The sequence below is a fragment of the Halteromyces radiatus genome (assembly GCF_025201355.1).
Source record: "Halteromyces radiatus strain CBS 162.75 chromosome Unknown BX664scaffold_6, whole genome shotgun sequence".
NCBI lineage: Eukaryota > Fungi > Mucoromycota > Mucoromycetes > Mucorales > Cunninghamellaceae > Halteromyces > Halteromyces radiatus.
The window spans coordinates 1,511,248-1,527,831 of NW_026251692.1; the positions used below are offsets into that span (position 1 = coordinate 1,511,248).

Here is a 16,584-nt window from a genome sequence, read left to right on the forward strand (position 1 = left end):
TCCGTTCATATTCAGGTTTTCATTGATGATGCTCCCCCTTAGAAAAAAAAAATAAAATCTGTGACGCACTTTTTTCCATTTAGCTGTCCATTTTTATTGCGGAAGTCCAACCCCGGCGAATTTAGCCACTGTCTTTCGTCCAGAAAAAAAAAAAAGAGAGAGGTGAGAAAGTGTGTGTGGAATATGAAAAAAATAATCAACCTAGTCTTTTTTCCTTTCCCTTCTTTTCATAAATTCACCCTTCTCCCTTTGGTAAACGAACATGATAATAAAAAAAAAAGTATTTATATGGACCATAATAGTCTAATCATTTTACTTTTACTTTGATAAAATAGCCATGGCTTTTAGATTGTTGACCAAGGGCGCTGCTGGTAAGAAAAAAGAAAAAACAATAAAGAAAAAAAAATGAATTTTATTTTTAAATCCATTCCTTTTTTTTTTTTTAATATATTATAGCTGCTGCTGTTGCTCGTCCTGCTTTGACTGTATCTCGTCAATCCCTCGGTGTTTCTGCGTAAGCAACAATTATTAAAAAAAAAAGTAGGATAACGTTGACTGATTATTATTTATTCATCATATATAGTGTTCGTCACTACAGCGCTCAACAACCCACACAACAAGGTATTTAGAAAGAACATTTTCTCAAAAAGAAATATCTCGTTATTTATCTTTATTATTTTATAATAGATCCCAAGCAAAAGGCTACTAGTATTATTGACTCTCTTCCTGGTAACTCTTTTGTCTCCAAGACTGGTTACATCACCCTTGGTACTGGTTTGGCCACTTTCCTTGTATCCAAAGAAATTTATGTTTTCAATGAAGAAACTTTGGTATTGTTTGCTGCTGGTAGTCTTTTGGGTGTTTTGCTCAAGTATCTTCGCGAACCTCTCACCAACTCTAGCAATGAACATATCAACGTAAGTTATAATAATAATACAAAAAAAAAAAAGAGAGAAAAATATTGATGATTGATGTATTGTATAATTAGCGTATCAAAACCGTATTGAACGAAGCTCGTGATGATCACAAAGCTGCTGTACAAGAACGTATTGATCAAGTTGGTCAAATGAAGGATCTTGTGGATGTTACCAAGGCTCTTTTCGAAATCTCTCGTGAAACTGCTCGATTGGAAGCCGAAGCCTTCAAACTTAAGCAACAAGTGGCTGTCGCTCAAGAAGTTAAGTCTACTCTCGATTCCTGGGTTCGTCATGAAGCTAATATCCGTGAACGTGAACAAAAGCAATTGGCTGCTTACTTGATCGAAAAGATTCAAAAGGATTTGAAGGATCCCAAGATTCAACAACAAATTTTGGATCAAGCTGTTGTGGATGTTCAAAGTAAGTTTGTATGATTATGTATTTAATGGATGATTACTTACTTTTTATTCTTCTTATTCTTGTTTTTTGTAGAGCTTGCCAAATCTTCTTAGATGATTTATTTTCTTTTTATTCAATAAATGACGTTTTTTATACATATGATACTTTTATTATTTGATCTTTTGTTTATGAATATGCAATTCTTTTCTTGTTTGTGACTGGCGGGAATGGAAATGAATCATACTTCCTAGTTCAATTTATTCTCTCTTTTTTTCTTTTTTTTTTTTTTTCTTTTTTTCTCTTTTCAATTGTTTCTATATTCATTATATACCAATATTTTTTATTATTATATTAGTAGTATTATTATTATTAGTATTATTATTATTATTACTATTTTATAGATGGCATGCAGACTCATCGTCGACGTCCTTCCAAATCTATTCTTTTACCAAGGACTTCTGGCAATATACCTCAACACTCATTTTATGCACGACGGATGACCATTCACTTACCAGAAAGTGTACCTGATACTACTCACTTATGGGGATATACATTATTAGGTGTTACTTTTATTGTTTTCACGACGACAATGTATGCAATGGTTGGAAGTAAATATGCACCTTTAACGAATATAAAAGTAAATATAGAATAATAAAAAAAAAAAAAAAGGAAAGAGATGATTGATTTTATTTTATTTATTGTAGTGGCTTGATTGGATCAAGAATGACGAATATTATTGTTTATTAGTCCCTATTACGGCAATTGTTTGGATTTATTTTATAGTATGGAACTGGATGGGAATGAAGTTCTTTAGGCACAATTAAATTTTATTATATTATTGAATAAAAAAGCACGTGGTTGAACGATAGAATAGTTGTGGCTCATTCATGAAATGCTGAGTTGTCTTGAACTGTTTGGGCTGTGCGTTGATATATCATTCAGTCTCCTTGCCATGATTGTATGATGGACACAACAAAAAAAATATTATTGACTTCTACGCGGAGTACAAAATGATCCTTTTGTGTGTGTGTGTGTGTGTGTGTGGGTTGAACTAACGCACTTGTTTTCTCTCCTCATATACTTTTTTATTATTATTATTATTATTATTTTATTATTTTATTTCCCCTTCCCCCAACATCACCTTCTAACCCCCCTTCTTCTTTTTTATAATTATTATTTTCTCATCTTTTCCCTTTTTTTTTTTTCTTTTCCTCTCTCTCTCTCTCTCTTTTTTTCTGTTAACTTCTTTTTCCTTTCTTTTTCTTTGTTTACTTGACACTCTTTTCTTTATTTATATATATATATATATATATTTTATCATCCAACACTCTTTCCTTTTTTTTTTGTGGTTCCTTTTTCAAGTATACAACAAATCCTTTTCTTTTTTGATTGACTACATCTTTGATAATACACGGCAATAACAACAACAAGAAGAGCAACAATAGTGATGGCTTTAGAAGGACGAGAAATTCGAATAGGCAACAAGTATAAACTTGGCAAGAAAATTGGTGCTGGTTCTTTTGGTGAAATCTATTTAGGTAAATAAAGAAAAAAAAAAAAGATGAATTTATTGTTATTTATTATGTATTGTATAGGCAACAATATTATGAGTGGTGAAGACGTTGCAGTGAAAATGGAAAGTATACGTGCAGCACATCCTCAACTTGAATATGAAGCTAGAGTATATAAGACACTTGCTGGTGGTGTTGGTATTCCTTTTGTACGATGGTATGGCAAAGAAGGTGAACATAACGTATTGGTGATGGATTTATTGGGTCCTTCTATGGAAGATTTATTCAATTTTTGTAAAAGACGATTCTCTCTCAAAACTGTTTTACTCTTAGCTGATCAATTGGTATACATAAAAAAAAAAGGAACAAATTCATTGATTATATATGATTGATAATTCTAATCATTTTTTTTTTAATTTTATATGATAGCTTTCTCGTGTTGAATATGTTCATTCAAAAGGATTTATTCATCGGTAAACTAAAATTATATAGATAGATTAGATGTATAAATATTTATGAATGAAATATATATTTATTTATTTTTTTTAATAGGGATATCAAACCAGACAACTTTCTAATGGGTATTGCAAAACGGGGAAATCAAGTCAACATGATCGATTTTGGCCTTGCGAAACGATTTAGGGATCCAAAGACTAACGCTCACATCCCTTATAGGGAGAACAAAAATTTGACTGGTACTCCACGCTATGCTAGTGTCAATACACATTTAGGTATTGAACAATCTCGACGGGACGATTTGGAATCTTTGGGTTATATCTTGGTCTACTTTTGTCGTGGTCAACTTCCTTGGCAAGGTATTAGGGCTCGTACGAAAAAGGAAAAATATGACAAGATTATGGAAAAGAAAATGATTACTTCTGCTGATGCTTTATGTCGTGGTCTACATCAAGAATTCGTCATATACCTCAACTATGTTCGATCTTTACGATTTGATGACAAACCTGATTATTCTTATCTACGAAAATTATTCCGTGATTTGTTTGTCCGTGAAGGTTTCCAATATGATTATGTATTTGATTGGACTATTCGAAAAATGGTAAGAAATGATGATTATATATATATGTTCATACTTATTCTTTCTCCTTTTTTTTTTTTTTTTTAAATAGCATGAAAAGAAGATGGCGGAAGCAAGTCCAACTGCACCTTTGGATCCACCCCTTTATACGTCACCAGCTGCTCCATATGATGCTGCTGCATTACCAAGTCAACAACGTCGTGCTATGATGGGTGCCTTACCAGCAAGTGGTGCTACAACTGGTCATCATCGAACTCAACAGCAACAAGTACAACAACAACAATACCGTACAGATACCAACAAATCTCCAGAAACATCGAAACGATTGGATGATGTTATGTTGCAATACCAACAACAACAACGCATGTTACAACATCAAAACTATCAATCATCAGGTTTACAACAACAAACATCTCCATCTCAACAACAACCTCAAGATGCTGCTTATTTGAATTATGGTTATGCTACTGGATCAAATGGACGAATTCTTATGAGAGAAACTCAACCTGGTGGTAAGTCTTTATGTAGTTATAAACTATTTCTTTTATTACTGTGATAACTGATACGTTCTTCTTCTTTTTTTTCCATCCAATGGATGCACCCCCAACTGTGAATAGCTTCTACCGCCATTAAACCAACGAGGACACAGCAATTACCATCACTGAATAAAGCAATTCACTATGACCAATATCCTTCACATCAGTTCCCATCCTCTTTCCCTTTTAATGACAATGATAACAATAATCAATCACCATATAAATCTTTTATCGATCCTGCAACAAATTATCAAACGAAACCGAAACGACACCAATCGACTTATCATCATGATGACCACCTATTCTAAAGATAAATCAAGAAAAATGAAGATATTCCTGTAGCTGTAGTTTTTTTTTTCTTTTTTAATGTGCTAGTTCTCTCTTCTTCTTCTTTTTTTTTACCTTTTTTTTTTTTTTATTCCTTACCAATAAAAACCATGTTGATGTTGATACGTCGTTTATTATTAACTATTCTTTCAATATTGTCATCAATGAAAAAACTATCCTTTCGTTACCATTATCAAAAATCATGTCAATATCATTATGTCGTTTATGTATTATTACTGTAGTTAGTTAGTTTTTATCATCAGCATCACGCTTTGGATGAATGATTCATTCAAAAGGAACTCCTTAGTCTAACATTCACATATCAAACAACGTGTATGTATAAAATCTTCTCCTCATCACGTCTAGGCAACGCATGAAACTTCCTTTTTTTTCTTGACTTTTTCCTATGTTGCACAATGAAATTGATATTATCTTCATTTTCATGATAGGAGACAACTGTAGGTTGATCTACCTTTATCATCTTCTTTTATTTCTATCATCATCCCATATGTTCCCACTATTTTCCATCAAAAATAGAATCATCATCAATAATAACTAACAATAGCAGTAAATAAAAAAAAAATAGTGTATGTTTTCGATTTTTATTGATTTCTGTACATAAAACATAGAATTGTAATATAAAAAAAAAGTATAAACCCTAATATAAAACTTAACTAAAAACAAAAAAAAAAAAAAGCACGTTCCTTTTTTATCGAGGTTAACCATTATACTACTTAATAACCATCGGCATCCACAAACATTCTAGGAGCAATGTTCATTGCCATGAGTTCTTGGAAGAGTAACTTGCATGCATAAGGGATATGAACTTGAGAGATTCTAGTTTTGTTACGACAAGATCGACATTCAAAATTGCTCTTCTTCAGATTGGCAATGGCCATCAAACCACAGATATCACATACATGGACACGATAAGCATCAGAAGCATCAAACAATCGTTCCTTCAAGAACTGTGCCACACCATGAGAAATCATACAATCACGTTCCATTTCACCAAAACGTAAACCACCATCTCTTGATCGACCTTCCACTGGTTGTCTTGTCAAGATTTGTACTGGACCACGAGCACGACTATGAATCTTGTCATCCACCATATGTTTCAAACGTTGGTAATATGTAGGACCAAGGAAGATTTGGGCGTTAAGTTTGCGACCAGTGAAACCATTATACATAACTTCAAATCCACGAGATTGATATCCTTGTGCTGCCAGAGCTTGAGAAATGGCTTCCACTGTGACATCGGTAAATGGTGTAGCATCCCCTTCATTTCCAGTCAATGTCGATACCTTACCAAGTAAACATTCAATCATGTGTCCAATAGTCATACGAGAAGGAATGGCGTGAGGATTGATGATCAAATCTGGTGTGATACCTTCAGCTGTGAATGGGAAATCTTCTTGGCGATATGTAATACCAATAGTACCTTTTTGACCATGACGAGAAGCAAACTTGTCGCCCATTTGTGGTACACGTGTAGATCGTACTCGTACCTTAACAAACTTGAGTCCATCTTGATTTGTTGTCAACATGACTTGATCCACAATACCAGTTTCTGTACTTCGTAAAGGCGTTGATGCATCCCGTTTGTTATGTGATTGTGTTCGTTGTCCCAATTCTTCAGATTCTTGAGGAATAGGTGCTGTTTTACCAATGATGATATCGTCTCCAGAAACCCGCGTACCAGGTGCAATCAATCCGTCATCTTCTAGTTTTTCGTAAGTGCCATGCTTCAGTCGTAAAGTGTTATCCCGTGTTGGTTTTTCGAATTCTTCCATAAACATCATTCCCGCCTTCTTTTCTGCATCCATGTAAGTTCTGAAGAATAAACTTCGGAAAAGACCTCGATCAATACTACTTTGATTCATAATAACGGAATCTTCTTGATTGTATCCAGAGTAACATAAAATAGCAACAATAGCATTTTGTCCAGCTGGTAGTTCACGGAAGCGTAAGAATTCCATTGATCTAGTTGTTGTCAAAGGTTTTTGAGGATAATACAAGATATTGGCTAATGTGTCCATTCGGGTTTGGAAATTGGTGAGGTATACACCCATAGCTTGTTTACCCATTGCAGATTGATATGTATTTCGTGGTGACTAATGATATGAAAAAAAAAATTTATACGTCAGATTCTTTTTTTGTTTTATTCTCTATTTTCTTTTTTTAAAAAAAAAAAAATACTTACTTGATTATGATCAGGGAATGGAATAATACTTGCACAAATACCAAGAATCATACTAGGATGAATTTCACAATGGGTCCAGGTATGAGAGTAGTTTCCAGTCTGACTCTTGACACGACTAGCGAGATCACGAGTTTGTTGAAGAGGAGCACCATATTGAGCGGCCATATGCGATTCATTCAAATCTTCAGGAGTCATACAAATCATTGCAGTTTCTTCTTCGTCAGCATCTACATATTCCACAATACCGTCGGCCACCAAATTTTGCCAGCGATAGTCATCTTCAGGATCTTGTAAACGCATTAATGTATCACGAGACATACGCAATTGTTGATTATCCACCAAAAAGAGAGGTCTACAGCATCGACCAGCATCTGTGTACATCCGTAATTCTTTTTCACGAATATCTCGTACAATACTAACTTCAGGAGATATATCCACCGATCTTCGCATTTGTTTAAGAGCATTCACCAATTCTCCAGGATCACGATGAACACCAATCCAAACACCATTGACAAAGACCTTGGTAGCATCAGCAATAGTTCGAGGATTTAATTCTTCCAAATTTTCCATAGCCCATTCTTCCAAAAACATGACCACTGGTTTGGCGGATGATCCAACGGATATATAAGACATAAGTGCCAGATTCTTGACGAGACCACACGCTTGACCTTCTGGTGTTTCAGCTGGACAAACCAAACCCCAATGAGTATTATGTAATTGACGAGGCTTTGCAATTTTCCCGTCGCGACCAATAGGTGTATTACAACGACGTAAATGTGATAAAGTAGAAGCAAATGTGTACCGATTCAAGACTTGAGAAACACCAGCTCTTGATTGCATAGCTTTCTTTTGATCACCCCAATTGCCAGTGGCCAACGAATATTTCAAACCATTGGTTATAGTATTTGATTTGACTGCAAGTGTAAGATTGAATTCACGACTTGATTCTATGCACTACAAAAAAAAAAAAAAATCAATGAAATTGATCATTCTTATATACTCTTTCTTTCATATCCATTTATTTTACCTTTTGTAAATATTTAGCCACATCCTTTGTCAGTTTCTTGAATAGTAATCGGAATAACCCAGCCATGAGAGGACCAGCCAAATCCATACGCTTTTTGCCATAATGATCACGATCATCAAGCTCCCGTCTTTCCAGAGCTGCTAGTAATAATCGATGGATCATATAACCAAAGAAGTATGATTTCCGAGTTTCAGTCTTATACGCTGTACCAACATGAGGTAGTAATTCCTTTTGTAAGATTTCTGAAGCATACTTGACACGTCGTTCCCGAGTAGCACCCACAGTAGTACCTCTCTTGCCAATATAATCCAATGCAACATCTTGATCTTGAATGACGAAAGCTTCTTCGATAGAGGGTTTGAGTAGTTCCAGCATTTCATAATCTCCTCGGTCATAGCAAATATGTTCCAATACATCACGATCAGATACTTGACCTAAAGCACGGAAAACTACAACAATAGGTACGTCTGATCTAATATAAGGTAAGGTAGCACGTATACATTGACCACTTGAACCACGTTCAGCAGAAGATCGCATCATTTTAATAGATAAAGGTGAAGCATTCTTTGATCCTTTTTCAGCTTGAGATCGAATTTCCGCTGTATATTGAATGTTGGATGGAGGTGCTTTCGAAAATACATATACTGTGTTGGTAGCCATACGTTCTTGAGCAATCAATACTTTTTCAGATCCATTTATGACAAAGTAACCGCCCATATCAAAAGAGCATTCATTTAATTCGTGCATTTCGCTTTCAGGCATGTCGTGTAGAATACAGTAAGTCGATCGAAGCATAATTGGTACCTATTTATAAAAAAAAAAAAATAAGTATAATTTTTTTTTTGAATTGTTTCTAAATTGTTATTTACCTTGCCGATAAAAACTTTGATCCATGGTGCACCATCAGGACCATTTTCATCAACAAATAAGTCATTTGGATTTCTAATGGGCTTGTTGGGATCTTGAGGAATAGCAATTTGTGTTCGTTTTTTCATATCAACATATAGAGGTGAGGCATAACTATTTTAAAGAATCGATTTGTCAGCCAGTTTTCTCAAGAAAACAGTTGAACAAAAAAAAAAAAAAAAAACCTACGTCAAGTTTCTAATACGTGCTTCTTGAGGAAACATAGGTTGAGTACTACCATCTGCTTCAGTCATGGTGGGTTTTGAGAGATAAATTTGACCGAATTCAATGATATAACGTTTCTATTTGACAAAAAAAAATATTAGTATATATATTCAACATGATGTAATGTCTGATTCGTTCGCGTCTTCAGATTTCTTAAATGTCGTACCGTAACATCACCATCACCGCCAACATGTTGCAAAACGAGATTAGAGTTTTCATCGACAAGTTCTTGCATGGTGTTTTGTACAAATTCGTCAAAAGAATCCAGTTGTTGTCGTACCAAACCTTTTTCATCAAAGAAGGAAGAAATGACAGACCAACAATCTTCTTGACTAAGATGAGTATAAATAGAAGAATATCGTTAAGTAGTTAAATATATTAATCAAGATCCTCTTCGAATAATAATAATAATAATAATCCAATAGACATTATTTTTTTAAAATTACGTTATTGGTTCTTCTTCATAACCAGCTTCGGCTTCAGGTAAAAAGTATTCTATTAATAAAAGACAACATAATGATAAAAAAAAAAGTCATCAATATCAGTTCAATCGATGAAAATAGATCAAAATAGAGAATATTGTAATGTAATAAACTGACCAGTTTCAGTGAAGTTGTAGTTTTCATCCATGATGCAGAGTCGTTCTACTACTGTATATATTTATTTGAGATTTTGTAAGTATAATCGATGGATCAACTAATGAAGTCGTATACAAAAGAGTCAAAGAAAAAAAAAAGACAAAAAAAAATAATAATAAACAAAAGAGGGTAAAGAAAGTAGATGGTTCACTTGATTGCTCAAAATACTGAGTAAGCAAGAGAGCAAGTCAATGAAAGAAACGAAGAAAAAGAAGAAAAATAGTGGAAAAAGAAATTGGTGGATTAGAAATAAGTTGCGACGACTTGAAAAAAAAAAAGTAATTATGTGTGGGCACAGCATTTAAGCCACTTTTTGAACCATGACGAAGGCCCGTATGAACGGAATTTAAATATTTTCTCCCTTTGTCTTTCTTTTCTTTTCTTCTTTTTTTTTTATTTTTGAATGGAACGAAAGCAAAACTTTCTTCGATATTATACTGACCATTATTGTCAACATGAAATAGTTACTTCGGATATATCATCTCACATTGTAGACGAACATTTGGATCACGTTTTTGACGCTTGTATCAAACCAACATTCCCCATTGAAACCTTAGTATTAAGCACGCGACAATCACGAACACTTGGCCCAGAACACGACGACCTTTCTTTCAAACAAGAATGGAAACAAACAGAAAAAGGATACAATACTGTTGATGTTCTATACTGGATTGTGGATACAACTACTGTAAATATATATATATATATATTATCAATATTATCAATATTCTTATTTATTTATTTTTTTATCTTATTTTATTTTATTTTATTTTTCTACATATTTAGACTGAAGACCTAGAAAAGATCTTACCAAAACTCATAGCTCCTATACTTCGTATTGTAGACGATTATGACGTGACGTACAAGAACCACGGTGTCATTCTATTACATGGAATTGTTAGCAAACTAGATCCTATGGTGATTACCAAATTTGGATTAGAGAATGTCTTTATTGATGTAAAGTATAAATCTGTATTATTTTTTGATTCTTGGTTATTTATATATATACTCTTATAATATAGGCTCTCTTCAAGTGTCTTCACTATATGACAGATACTCGAGACTTGGCTTTACTCACATCTGCATATTCGTGTCTGATAGATTTGATCGACAAAACCAAAATAGTAAAAACCAAAGAACGGCTTTTACTTTTTGAAAAGATACTTACTGATGGAGTGGTACCAGGACTGCGATATGCCGGGGATAAATCGACGTTTTTGTTAGTGTTACTACCTGTGATCGACAGATTAGCAAAGGAACTTGAAACTCTTCTTGTGCGATATTTGAAGGTAACTAAGCTAAAAAAAAAAAAAAAAAAAAAAAAAAGTTATTACCTTTCTCTAATCCAAAATTTTTTTTCTTTCCTTATAAGGTGGTTGTCTTAGGTACATGTAATGGATTAAAATCAATCAAGACTGAAGTGAATCTAGTTGCATTGGAAGCTTTGAAACATGTGATTGAAAAGACTTGGTTAAGGTAAGCTTCACTTTGTATCTGTTATGGATCAGTACTAATATATTTGTATATATTTATAGAATTCCTCTTTATGGCGCAACTATATTACAAGCTCTTGCAACTCTATGGATGAATAATTGTAAAAAGCAAGGTAAATTAAAACAAATAGATAAATAAAAAAAATATATATATGCTGTACGGTACATCAATTTTTTTGATCATCTTTTTTATTTTCTTCTACTTTCATGTCATTAGAAAATAGTGATAGTCAAGAGATATGTCACCGTACAAAAATCATTTATCGATTGCTTTATTCTATATGCCAAGGCCAATTAGAGGTAAGTAATATATTGATTGATTCGAGGAAAATGATGATGATTAATTTTTACGACACTCTTATATTGACTACAAATAGATTGACGCTCAAGCTCTTTTGGAACTAGATAAAACGACTTTTGGAGATCTAATAGAATGATAGATATAGAATAATGTAGTTTAGATACCCCCCCCCCTCCCTTTACCTCTTGTTGGTTAGTTTTAAGGTAGTGATGAAGAGATACCCTATTGACAAAAACTCTTGGCTAGACGAACGGAAGAACTTGGCGCCATTTGAAAATAATATCTTCCCCCCCATGTTGCACATTCAATCTTTTTTTTTTCCTTTTTTTCCCTTTCCTTCCTCGCTTTATTACCTTTTTTTTTACCTTCATCATTCTCTTGTATTGAATAAATTATCTCCCTTTCAAACATTGACTTGAATCAAAGCGCTTACAATGAAGTACTTACAAGTATGTCAAGCGTTATATGATTATGAAGCAAGAACTCCCGATGAAATTACTATCAACGAAAACGACATTCTTTATGTTATCGAGAAAGAAGACAACGATTGGTGGAAAGCTGAATTAAAACAAATATCCAACGAAGAGCCTGGTCCTATTGGCTTAGTACCAGCATCCTACTTGGAAGAGGTACAAAAAAAAAAAAAAAAAAAAAAAAGAAACTCTTCTATTTCGTACTCTATCCCCCTTTCCTTCTCCCTATTTACTAATGATATATATTTCATTCAAAGGTATCCCCAATTGGAAAGGTACGTGCTGAATATGATTACGATGCTCAACAGGAAGAAGAACTCTCTTTTACTGAAGGTCAAGAAATGTGGTTACTAGAACGTGATGACCCTGATTGGTATCTCGTAAAATTGGATACTGGTGATATTGGCCTTGCTCCTGCGAACTATGTTCTTGTTATTGAAGACGCCATTGAAGAACATGCTACTACCTCTACTGATCCTACTGCTCCTGTTGTTACTACTGCTTCTCTTCCTATTACTACTACTACAGTACCACCTGTCCCTGTGCCTGCAACTTCTATCCCCTTTGCACTATCTTCACCACCCAATACACAACAAAGCTCTCCGGTAAGTATTAATGACTTATAGGTCTCTATTCTTTGACTAAATAGTATCTTGTTTACTGTTAGGTCAAGTCTAATACCAGAGACATGGAAGATGAAGCTCAATCCTGGACTGTACATGAATACGATGTTGCCAAAAAGAAGAAGAAGAAAGGAAAAGGCAATATTTTGGTGGGTAACGCAATGCTTTGCTATGGAAGTGAAACTGACAAGACTTCTCCCGTACAACAATACCCTATTTTGGATGTGTCCAAGTATCTTTTTGATGGCAAAAACTTACATATTGAAATTGATGGCTCCAATCCGGCAGTTTTGGATTTACAGGCTTCTTCAAAATCTGAAGCGAAGGCTATTTTGGTCAAGATTACTGATTCTCGTAAGGCAGCTCAGATAGCTGGTACTCATATATCCCAACAACAACCTACTCCAACAATAGCAGCACCAACAGCCGTCGCATCTATACCTTCTTACGGAACACCAACAAAATCAGATATATCTACTATTTCTGCTATACCTACTCAGTCTTCGACTAACGAACCTCGTTGGGCCATCTCTCTTTATGTGTTCGATGCTGAAGGAGGAGAAGAAATATCAGTTGAAGAAAATCAGCAAATATTAGTGACAGATTATGATCGTGACGATGGATGGTGGCGTGTGGAAACTGTGGATGGAAAATCTGGTATCATTCCAACAACCTATATACAATTTTATGACAATGATAATGCTATTACTACTACCCAGTCTGCCGCTTCTGCTACTAATGTCCGCCATGATGATGAAGACGATGAAGTCGACACTGCTGCTCATGATGAAGTGGAAGCTTATATGCGGGAAAAAGAATTACGTGAACGTGAAAAACAGGAAGCTCTGCAGAAAGAAATAGAACGAACGGAACAAATGGAAAGGCAACGAAGACAAGAAGCAGAAGAACAACGACAGCGTTTAGCAGAACAACAAAAACGTGAAGAAGAAGAACGTGAAAGACGTAGAAAGGTACAAGAAGCAGCTCAACGTGCAGAAATGGCCAGGCAACGACAAATGGAAGAAGAACGAAAAAATCGGGAAGCAGCTGCAAGATCATCTGTACGTATTTAAAATTACATATTTGTCTATACAATTGTTTACTAATTGTTATTATTATAATTCTTATTACTATTACTATTATTATTATTATTATTATTTGACCTTCTAGCCACCCCTGGATAAGACTAGTAGTCTTTCAAGATCTGTTTCTACCCGTCAAGATCTACCCAGTAAGTTGCATTGACAATGGATAAATAAAAAAAAAAAAGTTTACTCATGTTACATTATTTTTTTAATTAGAACCTGACCCTGATAGATTACGAACTTGGACAGATCGAAGTGGTGCCTTTAAGGTGGAAGCTCAATTCTTGGGCTATACTGATGGAAAACTACGACTACATAAAGCGAATGGTGTAAAAATTGATGTCCCTTTGGAAAAAATGTCAAGCGAAGATATACGGTGGGTAGAACGTCGAACCAACCAACCTGTAGGAAGTATTGGAAAGAAATCTTCAGTGAATCAAGGCGAAAAAACACCTGAAATGCCACCTCGACCAAACCCAACAACTTCTGATGGACCTAGCAGTAGCAGCAACAGCAACAACAACAACAACAATGACAACAATGTACCTACCAACAGCAAAAAGACAATAAATTCAAACTGGGATTGGTTTGATTGGTTTATGATGATCGGAATCCCTATGCAAGAAGCCTTAGTGTACTCATCTGCTTTCAAAGCGGACAATTTAGATGATAGCGACCTCAATAGACTGACTCACAAACAGATGAAAACCCTGGGTATGAAGGAAAAACATGTTCAACGTATGGAACGATATATTGATACTGGGAATGTGGAACCTCCATCGGACGGCGAAGATAATACTACAGAACAAGATGATATAGAACGTATGAGACAAAAACAGATTGAAGATGATGCGGCACTGGCACGAAAACTCCAAAATTCACTAGATGAACCACGAAGTAAAAAAGGTAGCAAAAAAAAAAAAAAAAAAAAAAAAAAAAAGGAAAGAAAGTGCATGATGTGAAAGAACAAGAACTGATTCCACATTTGTCATTTTAGCTTCGTCATCTTCAAGACCAAAGCCTTCGGTATCTGCTCCCAAAGAAATTCATCCTGATTTGCTGGAATTCCTTGGATCCTCTGATTTTGCATCTTCTTCTTCAAGCAATACCGAACCTTCCAAAGCGACAACAACAACAACAACAACAACAACAACTGAAAACAACGATCTTATTGGATTTAGTGATGATGCATGGGCTCCTCGACCGATAAAGGAATCTACACAATCACAAATTCAACCACCATTGCAACCACAACAAGCATCTTTGGTTAGTAAAGTTGATCAACAAGTTGTATCATCACCAGTTAATATGTCGTCTCAACAGGTTACTCCTGCTCCTCCTGCTCCTCCTGCTCCTCCTGCGACAGTGGCTGTCGGATCTCAACCTATTGTCCAATCTAACCCTACACAACAACCACAGCAACAGCAAAAACAATATTCATCAAAAACAATTGATCCCACGTTACTTCAATGGCAAAATACCACATCTTCTAATGGTAATGGATCATCACAGATCAACAATACACCAAAGGTATCATTGAATGAATTGTCACAACAAGAGCAACTTCGAAAATACCAACAACAACAACGTCAACAAGCACTTTTGGAACAACAGCAACAGATTATCATGCAGCAACAGCAACAAATTCAACAACAACAGATTCATCAACAACAATTACAACTACAACAACAACAACAAAGTCAGCTTCAAGCACAAGTGCCTTTTGCAACTGGCTACCAATCCAACAATGCAGGTAGTCTTGTTCTTTACAACAATGACATGACAACTCCTCAACAACAACAACAACCCCAAGTGACTGGATTTGTCTCTCAACCTCAAATACAGCAATATCAAGCTACGGGATTTATTCCACAACAACCTGGCATGATGACAAACACAGCTGTATCAGTTCCAGTTTCATCTGTATTGCCTCCACCAATAACTCCTACTTCCGCTGCGGGACAGCCAATGTATCATCAACAATCTCAAAGGTCTCAAACTCTGCCACCTCAAACTACTGGACGACATTGGAATGCATCAACACCTGAGAATCCATTTGGATCTCCCAGTATGTCTTCTGCTGGTGTCAACTCTCATTTGACCGGTGGAATTCAGTTCTCGACGCCCAATCCCAATAGCTTCACTCAAAGTCCAGTACGACAACCATCTTCCACTCCAGCCTACTTGCAACAACTTCAACCACAGATGACAGGTATTCAACAAACAGAATTATCTGGTGCTCGTGATAAGTATGCTGCTTTCCGTACGCCAAATGCTGATGTATTTACTCCTGCTGGATCCATGCAACGTAAGTCATAAAAAGAAGAGAGAAAAAAAAAATGTGTAATGGGATGATTATCAAATCCATGGGAAATATCGGATGATTCTAATTCTTTTTTATTTATTTCTTTTTGAATAGATGGTCAATCAGCATTCCCTCAGCAACAAGGTTATCAAACAGGACAATATGGTGGTGCATGGTAGATCATTAGTATACTCTTTTTTTTTTCTTTATGATTATTACCCTGTTAGCTTGTTTCTATTAGTTTTTTTTTTTGTTTGTTTTTTTTTTTTTTTGTTTATTCAATAAATATCTTTATGATTAATCTGTATTGATGATTGTTTTCTTTTTTTTTTTTTTTATGAGAATATAATATAACCAAGTCATCATATGACGGGATCAACTAAATAGATATACAACAGGATCAATTTTGACACAAGATTTGATCAACCAAGTGGGTTTGCAATAGGATCATTAATACAAATCTATGGTGCAAAAAAAGTATGTTGATAACCTTCTTCTGGTTTGGTTGGTTTCTAATTTACAAAAGGCTTACATCATGATGATTCTTTTATTCGAGTTTATAGTTAATATTTAATAAAA

The 16,584-nt window shown here is 34.8% G+C and overlaps 5 protein-coding genes across 5 annotated transcripts; 4 read left to right on the forward strand and 1 right to left on the reverse strand.

Annotated features, from left to right (window-relative positions):
- Positions 1-337: 337 nt before the first annotated feature.
- On the forward strand, positions 338-2,207 carry BX664DRAFT_366438 (uncharacterized protein; the record flags this gene model as incomplete). The annotated part of the gene is made up of 4 exons (XM_051548524.1): positions 338-371; positions 688-917; positions 989-1,337; positions 2,191-2,207. The coding sequence occupies 4 exons, from the start codon at positions 338-340 to the stop codon at positions 2,205-2,207; spliced, it is 630 nt and encodes a 209-aa protein (XP_051398443.1).
- Positions 2,208-2,763: 556 nt separating this feature from the next.
- Positions 2,764-4,419, forward strand: BX664DRAFT_266979 (kinase-like domain-containing protein; the record flags this gene model as incomplete). Its single annotated transcript, XM_051540930.1, has 5 exons — positions 2,764-2,854; positions 2,912-3,171; positions 3,257-3,300; positions 3,380-3,884; positions 3,955-4,419. The coding sequence occupies 5 exons, from the start codon at positions 2,764-2,766 to the stop codon at positions 4,417-4,419; spliced, it is 1,365 nt and encodes a 454-aa protein (XP_051398444.1).
- Positions 4,420-5,366: 947 nt separating this feature from the next.
- Positions 5,367-9,891, reverse strand: BX664DRAFT_284003 (DNA-directed RNA polymerase II subunit RPB2). The gene is made up of 8 exons (XM_051541615.1): positions 9,687-9,891; positions 9,534-9,582; positions 9,254-9,419; positions 9,052-9,164; positions 8,826-8,976; positions 7,957-8,760; positions 6,930-7,883; positions 5,367-6,840 (listed from the first exon to the last, which is right to left on the reverse strand). The coding sequence occupies exons 1-8, from the start codon at positions 9,715-9,717 to the stop codon at positions 5,461-5,463; spliced, it is 3,648 nt and encodes a 1,215-aa protein (XP_051398445.1). The 5' UTR covers positions 9,718-9,891; the 3' UTR covers positions 5,367-5,460.
- A 205-nt stretch (positions 9,892-10,096) lies between these two features.
- On the forward strand, positions 10,097-11,883 carry BX664DRAFT_360823 (uncharacterized protein). The gene is made up of 7 exons (XM_051548193.1): positions 10,097-10,413; positions 10,512-10,682; positions 10,748-11,014; positions 11,098-11,201; positions 11,261-11,331; positions 11,436-11,518; positions 11,596-11,883. The coding sequence occupies exons 1-7, from the start codon at positions 10,129-10,131 to the stop codon at positions 11,653-11,655; spliced, it is 1,041 nt and encodes a 346-aa protein (XP_051398446.1). The 5' UTR covers positions 10,097-10,128; the 3' UTR covers positions 11,656-11,883.
- Positions 11,884-16,243, forward strand: BX664DRAFT_338374 (uncharacterized protein). Its single transcript, XM_051546425.1, has 6 exons — positions 11,884-12,148; positions 12,250-12,597; positions 12,660-13,676; positions 13,786-13,846; positions 13,917-14,606; positions 14,698-16,243. The coding sequence occupies exons 1-6, from the start codon at positions 11,954-11,956 to the stop codon at positions 16,017-16,019; spliced, it is 3,633 nt and encodes a 1,210-aa protein (XP_051398447.1). The 5' UTR covers positions 11,884-11,953; the 3' UTR covers positions 16,020-16,243.
- The last annotated feature ends 341 nt before the right edge of the window (positions 16,244-16,584 follow it).

Bases quoted from the DNA above. Each gene is read 5' to 3' on its own strand.
- BX664DRAFT_284003 (XM_051541615.1), bottom strand. From the start codon at position 9,717: ATGGATGAAAACTACAACTTCACTGAAACTG. The intron at 9,583-9,686 runs GTCAGTTTATTA...TTTTATTAATAG, and splicing joins CTACAACTTCACTGAAACTG to AATACTTTTTACCTGAAGCC. The intron at 9,420-9,533 runs GTAATTTTAAAA...TACTCATCTTAG, and splicing joins TATGAAGAAGAACCAATAAC to TCAAGAAGATTGTTGGTCTG.
- BX664DRAFT_360823 (XM_051548193.1), top strand. From the start codon at position 10,129: ATGGAACGAAAGCAAAACTTTCTTCGATATTATACTGACCATTATTGT. The intron at 11,015-11,097 runs GTAACTAAGCTA...TTTCCTTATAAG, and splicing joins TTCTTGTGCGATATTTGAAG to GTGGTTGTCTTAGGTACATG. The intron at 11,202-11,260 runs GTAAGCTTCACT...ATATATTTATAG, and splicing joins ATTGAAAAGACTTGGTTAAG to AATTCCTCTTTATGGCGCAA.
- BX664DRAFT_338374 (XM_051546425.1), top strand. From the start codon at position 11,954: ATGAAGTACTTACAAGTATGTCAAGCGTTATATGATTATGAAGCAAGA. The intron at 13,677-13,785 runs GTACGTATTTAA...TTGACCTTCTAG, and splicing joins AAGCAGCTGCAAGATCATCT to CCACCCCTGGATAAGACTAG. The intron at 14,607-14,697 runs GTAGCAAAAAAA...TTGTCATTTTAG, and splicing joins TGAACCACGAAGTAAAAAAG to CTTCGTCATCTTCAAGACCA.